This window comes from Propithecus coquereli, unplaced genomic scaffold (assembly GCF_000956105.1).
Source record: "Propithecus coquereli isolate 6110/MARCELLA unplaced genomic scaffold, Pcoq_1.0 Scaffold118, whole genome shotgun sequence".
Lineage (NCBI taxonomy): Eukaryota > Metazoa > Chordata > Mammalia > Primates > Indriidae > Propithecus > Propithecus coquereli.
The window spans coordinates 1,179,476-1,192,817 of NW_012135858.1; the positions used below are offsets into that span (position 1 = coordinate 1,179,476).

Sequence of the window (13,342 nt, forward strand, 5' to 3'; positions counted from 1 at the left end):
ATCCTCCCACCTTGGCCTCCCAAAGTGCTGGGGTTACAGGGGTGAGCCACCATGCCTGTAGATGCTTTTAAAGAACCAAAGTGCTTGAGAGAGAGATAGAGTAGATGAGGAAAGGGGCAACGTAAGAGATACTTTTATCATATGAGTTGAAGGAGAGCAGTGATAATAAAATAGCTGTCGTAGCATTTATTGAGCGCTGTTCTAAGTGCCTTACATGTATTGTTCTATTTGGTCCCTACAACAGTCCTATCAGATGGGCACTGTTTTTCACAGTGATGAGGAAATTGAGGTCCAGAGAGATCAAGTAAATTAGCCTAAAATCATACTGTTGGTAAGTGTTCAAGCTGGGATAAGAATTCTGCCAGTCTGACTTAAGAGTGCACTTAATAGCTATGCTGAGCTGCTTTTCTCTAAAGCAGTAAAAGATTATGTAATTAATTAAGCTAACCTCCCTAGAACCTGAAAGTGTAACTATGTTTCAGCAATTCTAAATTCTGTAGGTTGAGAGGGTTTAGCAAACTAAATAATTTTGAATATTGGCAATTGTCTTGTTAAATGGTAAGGTTCTAGTCTAGTCTAACAATTTGTGCAAATATTATCTACCTTTTATTTATCTGTTTCTTAACAAAAAATGATATCTTAAATTTATATTGCTCTAGATTAAGAGGCAGTGAGATTAAATGATTTTCTTAATATGTAACCACTTTCAGTTGCTAAGGGCATGCTTTAATCATAGGTATTTCTGTTTATTTCCAATTGTGGATGAATATGTAGTTCCATTTAATGATTCAGTTTTTGCATTTATTCAAGTATATTTTTGTATTGTATATTGATTTATAAAATAATTTAGTGGTGTATGAGATAGTTGTTTTTAAATACTAAATGGCCTCTGCTGGCTGTCCTTAGGGAATTTCACTTTAGCATGTTTAAAAGGAACCAGGTAAAAAGACAAGAATCATTTAGATTATCAGTTTGCAACTACAGATTTTGCAGCAAGAATGGTTTTTAAAAATCAAACAAATTTAGGAGTTAATATTTTTTCAGATAATTTTCTATAAGGCTAGACAAAAGATAGGTCAAGTTGTTTGTGATTTCTTTCCAGCAGGAAAAATTTTAGGAAATAATTATGAAGAAAAGAACTTGTGAAGTCCCCATGTGAACACTTTTGTTTTCATGTCTTAGTAAAATTGGACTCATTTAGCTTACATTTTGTGAAATTTATTTGCTGTAGCATTGATGATTATTTTTAGTACTGTACCTTTTATTTTCATTTTTAAAATATGTAGAGCGATAAATGAAACATGCTTATTTATACCTAACATTAGAAACTTTCTGGGATGGTAAGAATGACTAAGCAGATTTTGTGATACTCCCTAGTTTTTGCTCATTTATTCTTTATTTTCCTCACAGTGGTGATTCTTCTGAGAGCATCTTGATAATTGGTTGTATAACTTTTGTCATTAAAAGAATGGGAAATAGAAATATACATAGAAATTGTATATATACTGTATATATACATACAGTTGCCCACTTACGAATAAAGTATATCAAATATAGTATATCAGTTATTTTTCTTTTTAAAAGGTGCCAAAGCATCCATAAAATTCAGATGTTTAATATTTTAGGGAATTTGGTTTATGTCTCATAAGTATGCCTTCCTCCCTCCCCTTTCTCTCCCCCTCTCTAATCCTAACAACTAAAAATTCTTAATTATAGCACTTTACATATTTGCGAAAGTAGTTGAAATGGAAATTTGTAAAGAAATTTATGTTTTGATTTTATGGTATGCTTCACATTCAACTAATATAAACTACCACGTTGTAGCCTTAAGAATGATGTGACTCGTGAAATTTTTTGTGACATTATTGTAGCAACTGTGTTAAGAATTTTTCCCTTTTATCCTTTTGAATTATCATCCCATTTTCATTAAACTTTAGATGTCATCAGTGGTGAGACAATCTATTATAGTAAGGTACCACATAGGTTTTGGTCAGTTGAAGGTGGTGCCATAATATAATACTGTATTTTTACTGTACTTTTTCTGTATTTAGATACACAAATACTGTTGTGTTACAGTTGCCTACAGTATTCAGTACAGTAACATACTGTACATGTTTATAGCCTAGGTGTATACTGGACTATACCATCTAGGTTTGTGTAAGTACACTCCAGGGTGTTTGCACACCGAAATCACCTAATGATAGCATTTCTCAGAACATATCCCCATCATTAAGCGACACGTGGCTGTATTTCATGCACCCCTAACAAAGGAAAAAACCTAAAATGGGAAGTCTAAAAGACTCTACAGATAAAGGGGACACCAAGGGCTATACATACCTTCATGTGAAGCAAGAAGTTTACCTATCAGGCAAAAAGGGACAACAAAGGAACTTTTGTTATATGGAAGAGGGAGGGGGAAAATTGCTTAAGGATTTGAACCACAAGCCAATTCTCATAAGCTTGCAGGCTGGATTCCCATTAGGTGTGGTATTACAACAACAAAAAAAAGAATAGACAACTTAAGAGATTGATGCAAAAGTAATTGCAGTTTTGGACCCTGAATTTTAAATCATTATAACTAGACTCCTTTATTAATCAAAATAATAACCATTACAATCAACACATTTTTGCCAATGAAAAATACGTTTGTTTATTCTCGTAGTTAAAAATTCATGCTTTGGGATTTGACAAACTCTTGGACAGCATTTTCTGCATCCTGCTGGTTGTGGAAGCGTTTTCCCTGCAAAAAGTTGTCGAGATGCTTGAAGAAATGGTAGTCAGTTGGTGAGAGGTCAGGTGAATATGGCGGATGAGGCAAAACAATTCGTTTAGCTTTTAAAGCGTTCAGTTGTTGTCATGGAGAAGAGTTGAGCCCTTTCTGTTGACCAATGTCGATTGCAGGCGTTGCAATTTTCGGTGCGTCTCATCAATTTGCTGAGCATACCTCTCAGATGTAATGGTTTTGCCAGGATTCAGAAAGCTATAGTGGATCAGATTGGCAGCAGACCAGCAAACAGTGACCATGACCTTTTTTTGGTGCAAATTTGGCTTTGGGAAGTGCTTTGGAGCTGCTTCTTGGTCCAACCACTGAGCTGGTCATCTCAGCTTGTCGTATTGAGAAATGGTTCTTCATTGTTGCATGCAAGAAGAGAAGATGACACTTAAAAACGATGTTTTTGCTTTTCAGTCAGCTCATGAGGCACCCACTTACTGAACGTTTTCACCTTTCCAATTTGCTTCAAATGCCAAAGAACTGTAGAATGGTTGACCTTTGAGTTCTTCAGCAACTTCTCATATAGTTGTAAGAGGATCAGCTTTGATGATTGCTCTCAATTGGTCATTGTTAATTTCTGGTTGTCAACTTCCAACTTCCATGGCTGGCCACTGCGCTCCTTATCTTCAAGGCTCTCATCTCCTTTGCAAAACTTCTTGAACCACCACTGCACTGTATGTTCGTAAGCAGTTCCTGGGCCAAATGCGTTGTTGATGTTGCGAGTTGTCTCTTTATGAACTCATATAGAAAATAACTCAGATTTGCTTTTTGTCTAACATCAATCATTTCCATAGTCTTAAATAAATATAAAATAAACAGCAAGTAATAAATCATTAGCAAAAAAACATTAAGTGAAAAATGTGCATTAAAATGATATATAACATAACCACATTTATTTAAGAATGCGTTCCAATATCAAAAGCCAAATTTCAACAGTGCTTAAAACTGCAGTTACTTTTGCACCAACCTAATAGAAAAGAATCTGATCTCAGATTTGTGGTGCTGCCAAGTAATAGGCATAAGTCAGCACAAATCATCTGAAAGAAAGCAACTTCAAAGAGAGGGATTGAAGATCTGTCTCCATGTTATGTATATACTAGAATTTATGGAAAATGGGAATCTTCATAACATTGCCACAAAGTAGATTCTTCAGGTTTTCTGTGATGCTCAGGCCTCTAAAGGAGCTCTAAATTTGTCAAATTCTTATAATAGCTTTTCATACAAAATACAGTATTTTGCATATTTATGTTTTTGTTCTTTGGTTTCATGTTAACAACATCACAGCTTTGTTTTAAATTGTATTAATGGTCTATTTACTTTTAGAATTTTCAGTTGCACATAATTTAAGACTTGTAAATGAGTTTGTCAGGTAAAACAAGCTTAACTAGTTGCCACCCCCTCAGAATTTACTAAGATAATGAAAAAGAATGTAGCTTTTTATTTGACAGTAAATTTCATTCCATAACCAATACCATGATTTCCAGTCTCTAAAGGAACATTTTTGTGATGTTTAAAAATTTGAGATATCAGGATAGAGAACTATGTAAAGTTCTGTGTGTTCTTTAATGATTTTCAAATATTGTTTCCTTTAAGTCTCAGAAGCTTAGTGTAGTAAACTCTTGTTACATATAGGATTTTTTTTTGGCTGTTTTTTAAACAGTATTTGGTCTTGGTGTGTGTCAGAATGTTTCAGTTTGAAATTAAGATTCATTTGTATAGTCTGCTGTTAGCCTAAGGAAATGTTCTATTGCATTATGGAGATTTTACCCTACTTTTAAAAAAACCTTTAATTCTTATGAGAAATTACTTTGATTTGTTTTTCTCTTAAGTTTTCAAACTTTGATTTCCCAATTTAGCTTAGAATTCCAGTTTTGGATATGTTACTAGCTTTTGATTTTTTTATATAGGCCATTTTAAGGATTAGGCTGTTTCTCTGTTGCCCACTCTGCTTCTGGGTTGCTTTCCCCCATAACCAGTTACCTGATTGAACTTACTTTGCATTAGCCTACAGCAAAATTAATTGTGAGGATATATCTGTTGGGTGAGATATATGGGCTAGGAGCAAGCCTAGTTCTTTCTCATTTGATTGCTATATTATTTTTCACTTAACATGTAAGTTATTTCTCTTATTTTTTAGTCTATCAGGATGATGGAGGCTTGTCAGTGCTTCTGTTTCAAATTCTGTACCTTTTTTTAAACATATTATTTTGAACATGCTTCAAGTAGGCTATCACATTCTTCTACTCAAAATTTCTGTCAACAAGTTCTCAATTAATAATGTATAAACAATTTACTGGTCGTTTTTAATCTATTAACTCCATGCTACTTCGTTTTAATAGGTACTTTAGCTTTATTTTGCTTCATGAGTTGACTTTCACAAATAATCAAATTCAGCGCATGAATGTTCTTATCTACCTTTAGTAGGCTTTAATGTTTATGCTCCTACTGACCAAATGCTTGTTTCTTTTCTTTTGTTCCTATTTCTCAAATTATTTAATTTGAAACTGTTGAATAATTACATTGTTCCAATTCCTGTGATTATTGTATGTATTTTTTCCCCTCCCATTTTCAGTAGATCCTTTTGATGTTCATATTAAAATCAGAATTGTAATGTGGGATTATACTAATATAATGGTCAAATCCTTAGGAAATTTATGTTAATCTTCATGATTTGTATTCACACTTAGTAGAATTAATTCGTAGATTTGAATGGCAGCCATTGGTAAACTAGATTGAGATCCCAAACTAGTATCTTAAGACATTTATGTATGTGCCTTAAGTTCTCTGTAGGAGAGAGAATAGATGATTGGGGGTTTAAAAGTTTGTTTTTTATGTATTTTTTTAAAGTCGCTGTTTGGATTTTAAGCACCTTTGATCTAGGATTTTGAAAAGGAACAAATTGTTGTAAAATTTATTCAATATAGGTATTAAAAGTCAAAGGTGAAAAATACTGAAAAAATTTTATCTTAAATTCTCTTGCTCCAAACAAGGGAGGAAAACATAAGTATTGAGTTAATGCTAACAGGAAATTAATACTCTTAAGTTTAGGCTAGAAATAACATAATAGCTCAAACTTTTAAATTTACTTGTTAAAATAATTTTGACTATACATATAAACTATGACATAAATATTAAAATAGAGCATTGAAAAAGTACTTCATTCATTCAACAAGCACTTACTAAGCATACTGTCCACATAGTATAGTGTTCAGTGGTTTTTAATCTTAAGTTATATGATTCTTAAAGTCATTAAATACTTTGGTCTTACAAAGTAACCTTTTTTTACTTTTGTTTTAGATGCCTGGAATGATGTCTTCAGTAATGCCTGGAATGATGATGTCTCATATGTCTCAGGCATCCATGCAGCCTGCCTTACCGGTAATCATGTGAAAATAAGTATTTTCTGTGTTGTTTTGACTGATTGCTTTTATATATGAAATAATATATATGTATTTTTCATGCAGTTGTGTTAGCCTTTTAAGTGCTGCTGGAGTCCTATAATGTAATATGAGAATTACAGTGGACTTTTAGTTTCTGTAACTTGAATGATAGGCATTTACCTTTTTCCTTATATTAATGTTATAATAAATGTACATTCTTACTTGTTAAGCTAATTCCATATTAAATAAGACCAGAGTACCAAAAAGCATAATTTGTGAGACAGAAGGATTTTACTAGTCTGGTAACATTTTAATTTTAAAGTGTGGACATTTGCTTTACTGAGTGCTAATGAAAAGTTGATATAATGTGATTTAATACTAGATTTTGAAATCCACATTTCATGAGACCTCAGCTGTGACAAATTAATTAGAAAAATCCTTAAACAGCCTTACTACCCCTTTAGCAATATATATGTTAGTATTACAGTAGTATAGCAATATATAAGTTAGTATGATATTCAAATTAGTTTAAATTCTTTACAAACACCGCTAGGTTATCAGGTAATAGTGAACATGTGTGGCATACTCCCTTGGGGTGGTAAGTTTCCAGTGTCTTATCTGAAACCCTTAAGGCCAGATATATTTCACAATTCTTTCTAATATTGGAAAGTAACACATTGCACATGCTATGTCTTATTTAATAATTTCCTGTGGGGTCTAGAAAATGTTAATTTCTAACATGTTAATGTTTCTACAGCAAAACTGGTGGACAGTTACTCTGAGGTGTGATAAATAAAGATTGTAAAGACTTTTATGTTCATTCTGCATAGGTTTTGGGGCCATACTTGAAAACAATTTATTTTTCAGAGCTTTTTGGGTTTCCAAATTACGGTAAACAGTTGTGGATCTGTGTATAGTTGGTGACCATATAGCACCTAAATGAAAGTGCTTAAGAAGCCCCAGGTTGCTGATCCCTTTTACGATTTATAGTCAGCTCGGGGAATTGAGACCACTAAAACTTTTGCTAGGAATCTTTGAGTCACCTGAGTGAGAATTATCCATAAAAGAGATTGGTTTCACTGTGCTTTATGAGGACCCTATGTAAAATATAGTTTTAACAATGAGAATATTACTAATTTCATTTTTCTTCTTACAGCCAGGTGTAAATAGCATGGATGTAGCTGCAGGTATGTATACTATATATGATGGTATGTATTATACTTCATTTTGGGAGTAGCAGCTCTATTATAATGAGTAATAAAAGCAGTGTCTTTGACTTCGTAATCACCTCCTGATATTTCTTGATCATAGTTTTAGGTCAGAGGTTTTGGACCACATTTAGCCTGCAGATAAACTTTGGCCCATACAATGTTTTTAAATTTTGTAGTGTAATGATTGCTAACATTTAAAGTCTGCAGGTTTTACATAAAGTTTGGATTTATCTTGCCAAGTTTTCAGTGTTCAGTCCTGTCAACACAGTAGGTGTTCAGAGAACATTTGTTAAATGAATGAACTCTGGTTAAGTCCATGTTTGTACATAGCAAACATAGGAATGGGGTAGTGGCTCCATACTTTAGATGTGGAGTATGCAGTCTCCATGGCCTTCTGGACTACTTCACATTCATTTTTTTGTCATCTGTGTGGCCCTTGTGGTCATTGGAGTTTGTAAGCCTGTCATAATTTTTTTTCCCATTATTTACCAATAATCGGCGATTTTAACTGGCTTTAATATATAATAGTAATGCCTCCATTATTCATGAATAGTTTTCTACATGAATTAATATTCCAGATGCTGAAATTTATTCTGTGATTATACCAAAACATGTTTTAAACATTATTGGTTGAAAGATGTTTGAAACATACTATGTGCTTCCCTGCAGGTTTATATGGGACATAATTGGTCTTTTTAAGATGTTTCACAGATTTTATTATGTATTTAATTGAAAATACTTAAATACAATTTTTTTTTCTTACGTAGCTAGCTGAGTACTATTAACCCTAAGTAATCCTGGAAAATTATATTAAATTTCTTTTTAATTACTTTTAAAATGTGTTGGCTCTACTACTGATGTCCATAGTAGCTGCTTTTGAGTACATTCAGTATATGTGAACTTTGTTTTGTTTTGCATGCAGTCTTTGTTTTCTTTTTACATACAGTTTTCCATTGCTAGTTTCTAAAGTTAAACATTATTAGTATGAGTTTTGTGACTAATGTGCATTTCAAAGATCCTTAAGAGGTTTTCTATAGTTGTATAGGGCAGCACAATCTAATATAACTTTCTGCAGTGTTGGAAATGTTCTGTAATCTGTACTGTCGAGTGTAGTAGCCACTAACCACACGTAATTATTAAGTATTTGAAATGTGGCTAGTACAACCGAGGGACTGAATTTTTTAAAATTTAATCTTAATTTAAAATTTTAATTTAAACAGGGATGTGTGGTAGCTAATGTTTACTGTATTATACAGCACAAGCCTGGAATCTAGATAGTTGTAGTTACCACAGATCTAAAGCCAGAGGATCAGAGGTCAGAGGCATTATTGTACTTTGGTGTTATGTATAGCAGAGGAAGAGAAATTAGGCAAGGTGGACACCTGTGATAGCAAGGAGAAGAGAAACCAAAGGCAAAGATGAATACTTTTCAAACTGGCTCCAAGCAGGTTTGTGGATAGAACTTTCAAATTCTGAAAGTGCTTTGCACTATAGATGTTTCTTTTGTGGGAAAGAGAACAGGCACTTAAGTCATGTGGGACAATCTCAGGATTGTTAGTGAGAGAGGATGAGGAGGAAGAAATAGTATGAATAAATATTAAAACTTTTTTTTTTTCTTTAGGTACAACATCTGGTGCAGTAAGTACTCTTTAAACCTCTAATTTATTTATTTCATTATACTTATCCTTATTTTCATTCTAAGAATTATCTGCTAATTTAATCCTTGCATTAATCTTCAGTTTCCCCTTTCTATGCCAAAGGTTGAAACAATGATTTATTTTAAAATATAGTTTCGATGGGGTTAATGAGAGGAACAGGAATTATATTTATCAGTTTTTACAAGGATTTGATTTCTCTCCATTACACTTAGAAGGGAAGCAGAACTTGTAGGTGCACAGTAATTAACCTGGTAATCATTAGTAAGCACTGCATTAGAAGATGCTGCTTTTTATATAGAAAAATTTATATGCCCATTTTCAACACTGCAAACCTAATGTAGAATTTTTTAATATGTAGTAATTTTAAGAAACACTTTTTTGCTATACTTTTCCTTAACACTACATTAGAAAGAAAAATGACATGTTCAGAATTGCTTTGATATTTCTTTAGGAAGGGAGAGAATGATATCCTAAGATAATAGTCTTTCTCCTTTTGCTCGTGCTTTTGTGTATGATATTCTGTTAAACATTTTTGTACTGTCCCATGTTTTAGGAAAATAATGTTAAGCCTATGTCCCCACTTAAAGATGGCTATTTTATGCTTATTAATATTATCTCATTCTTTAGCCCAAAAGATTTTTTTTGTGGTTTGTTTGTTTTTGGCTGTTCCTTAAAGATCAACAAAAGGAAGAGTTTATGTGTATAATCTCTTACAATCATAGCAACATTCTGAGAGGTGGCAGTTATCCCACTGTTGTGGCTGAGGAAAGACAAGAAGCTTTGAACTGGTTATATATGTGTTAATATTTTACATTTGAGGGGAAAATTTTCAAATTGAGAACCTTATTTAAATGTTTTTAAAACATTCATGTATCTTTTGTGTTAAAAGTTGAATGGTTAGAAAATATCCATCTGATATTCTTCTATTGTAATAAGTACCTGCTTTTGAAAAAGGATAGCTTCATGTTTTTCCTGCTTATTTAAGTAATGATTTATTGGGAAGAAAATGAAGCAGACATAAATTATGAAGAAGAAAGTAAAATTCACCCTTAATTTTTCGACCACGAGTGAACTACCACTAATATTTTGCCAACAATCTCTTTGCATATATTATTTAAGCATAAAGAAATGTGTGTGTGTGTATATATCTTTTTACATAATTGGGTCATATTATATATGCTTTTAAATTATTTATAAGTATATTTTTTTCTCCTTTATATGTCAATTGTGAAAAATCTGTGTAAGTTCCCTAATGTAGGTGTAATATTAGTAGTTTAAATGACTTCATAAAGTATTCTTTAGTATCAAGACACATGAATTTATTTCACCATTCACCAAGTGATAAAAATTCAGTTTATTTCTAGGGTCTCACCCTACCCCAAATACAAACAGTTCAGTCTTTCACATCTAAGAAAGATTCCAGGAATAAAACTTCTGGGATGGAGAGTATATACCTAGTTATGTTGTTTTTCAAGAAGAATACAAAATGCACATTTCTAACGTCATTGTGGTAGCATTTCCTTTTCTCCAAAAATCTCTAGTAGCAATAGCCTAGTATCACTCGTTTGTTTGATGGCTGGACATGGGTTTGAAGTGATAGTTCTTAAATTTGACTCCTCACGAGATTTAACTTTTTATTTGCTATTTGGATTTCTCCTCTGTTAACCTATCTCCATCCTGTCCTGATATTCTGTTGGACTATTTCTTTTGTTTTTTTCCTTACCAATTTTATTTTAAGAATTCTTTAAATGTTATAGATATTAATCCTTTACTAGTCATGAATTTCAAATATTTTTCCTAGTCTGCCATTTGTTGATTTTTGCTTTTAATGTGGCTTGCCACACCATTTTTTTTTTATTTTAATGTAATCACATATGGTTATGCTTTTTTTGTTACTTTAACCTTTGATGCATTATTTTTTAAACATTTAAATAATCCCTCTGTGTTTCAGTGTTTTCAGCTTTGACTTTACTCTTGACCTGAATTTGCTCTTTTTTTTCGCCTTGTTTGAGACAGGGTCTCGCTCTGTTGCCCTGGCTAGAGTGTAGTGACATCGTCGTCATATTAGTAGCTCACTGCAACCTCCAACTCCTGGGCTTAAGCGGTCCTTTTGCTTCAGCCTCCTTATAGCTGGGACTACAGGCATGCACCAACATGCCAGGCTAATATTTCTACTTGCATTCTTGTTTAGGCTAATCTCAAACTCCTGGCCTCCTAAAATGCTAGGATTGTAGGTGTGAGCCACCATGCCCAGCCTTGGTTAGCCTTTCTAGCTTTTGAGTATCTTGAAATTTTTACAAGCATATCTTCATCCCTTGTGCTATTCATAAAGTTTCCTGTATTTTCTTAGAAGATTTGTATTGCTTTTTTTTTATCATTAAGTGTTTGATTCATCTGGAATGTCTATAAGATAGATAAGCAGTTGTGTCAGGTGTCTATCAAACCATTTTTTCCTCACTTAATTGAAATTTCTTTTTTATCATATAGTAAATTCTCATATATTCTGGCCTCTATTTCTGGGTTTTCTTTTCCACTGTTTATTTCTATTTGTATATTTCTAATCTAGCATTAATACTTTTTTCAGTTAGGGTGGCTTTAATATTTATTTAATAAGGCCAAGTATTCCTTCTGAATTCAGTTTGCTATTATCTTATGCAGCTTGCTTGTGTCTGGGCAATAACCCCCTATCTTTCTGTTCCTTAGAACAACTTGAGTAAATGAAGAATAACTTACTTATTAACAGCTTGATAGAGCACAACTAAAAACTGACTGGACCTAATACTTTTTGAGGATAGAGGTTTTGGATTATCATTTCAGATTTCTTTAGTGGTTAGTGATCTCTTCTAAAGTTTTCTCTTCTAATTTTTATCTTTCCAGAAATTATCCCTTTCATTGGCATTTTCTAATTATTTAGCATAGCATTAAAAATCATCATTGCTATCATTTTTATTGTGATTTTTTGTGTGTGTGAGTAATTTTGGTTTGTTTCTGCTGTCGTCTTTATTTCCTTCTTGGTTACTTTTTTCTCATTTTTAGCTTCTAGTTTTCAGACATCCTTAGTTTTTATACAAATTTAACTGTGTCTCATAAGTTTTGATATACAGAGTTTTCATTATCATTTGGCTCTAATTATTGTGTTTTCTTTTTCCTCCATTGGATTTCTTTATTAAAAGGTTATTAAGCAGTATGTTTTTCTTGGTTTCCAGACAGGGGACTTTTTTTTTTTAAATAACCTTTATTAGAACAGTTTTAGGCATACAGCAAAATTGAATGGAATGTACAGAGCTCCCCCCACATAACTTAGAGTCTCTCCCACTATTAACATCTCATAACATGTTGGTACATATGTTACAACTGATGAAAATACACTGACACATTATCACCCAGTGTCCAGTTTACATTAGGGTTCACTGTTGGTGTACATTCTGTGTATTTTGACAAATATATAATGAACTTGTATATATCCTCCATTCTGATAGCATGCAGCATAGTTTCATTGCCCTAAAAATCATCTGTGCTTTAAACCTATTCACCTCTTCTGTGTCCATGTATATGTCTTTTTCGGAATTTCATATAGTTGGAATCATATAGTGTGTAGCCTTTTCAGATTGGTTTCTTTCAGTAATATGCATTTAAGGTTCCTTTATTGTCTTTTCATGGCTTGATAGCTCATTTCTTTTTAGCACTGAATAATATTCCGTTGTCTGAATGTACTACATTTTATTTATCCATTCACATACTGAAGGACATTTTGGTTGCTTCCAAGATTTGGCAATTATGAATAAACCTGCTTTACACATCCACTTGGAGGTTTTTGTGTGGCCATAAGTTTTCAACTCATGTGGGTAGATACCACAGAGCACAATTACTGCATTTTATGGTAAGAGTGTATTTTATATTTGATTTTGTAAGAAACTGCCAAACTGTCTTCCAGAGTGGCTGTACCATTCTGAATTGCTAACAGCAATGAATGAGAGTTCCTGTTGCACCATATCCTCACTAGCATTTGGTGTTACCAGTGTTTTGGGTTTTTGCCGTTTTAATAGGTGTATAGTGGTATCTTGTTTTAATTTGCAGTTCCGTAATTACGTGTGATGTGGAGCATCTTTCCATTTGCTATATATATGTCTTTGATGAAGTGTTTGTTCGGATCTTTTGCCTGTTTTTCAATTGGGTTGTTCATTTTCTTATTGTTGAGTTTTAAGAATTATATATTTCGGATAACAGTCTATCAGATATGTCTTTTGCAAATGTTTTCATTCTTTTGACAGTGTCTTACAGAATAGAAATTTTTAATTTTAATGAAAATTAAATGTTATT

At 32.7% G+C, this 13,342-nt stretch overlaps 1 protein-coding gene across 6 annotated transcripts in view; it reads left to right on the plus strand.

Moving 5' to 3' along the window:
- Positions 1-13,342, plus strand: part of PRPF40A (PRP40 pre-mRNA processing factor 40 homolog A (S. cerevisiae)) — a 50,696-nt gene that overhangs the window by 8,978 nt on the left and 28,376 nt on the right. For all 6 annotated transcript variants that reach the window (XM_012659360.1, XM_012659375.1, XM_012659382.1 and 3 more), the window contains exons 3-5: positions 6,071-6,151; positions 7,310-7,340; positions 8,986-9,002. In XM_012659360.1, the coding sequence (XP_012514814.1) occupies positions 6,071-6,151; positions 7,310-7,340; positions 8,986-9,002 (129 nt within the window). The remainder of the gene's footprint in view (positions 1-6,070; positions 6,152-7,309; positions 7,341-8,985; positions 9,003-13,342) is intronic.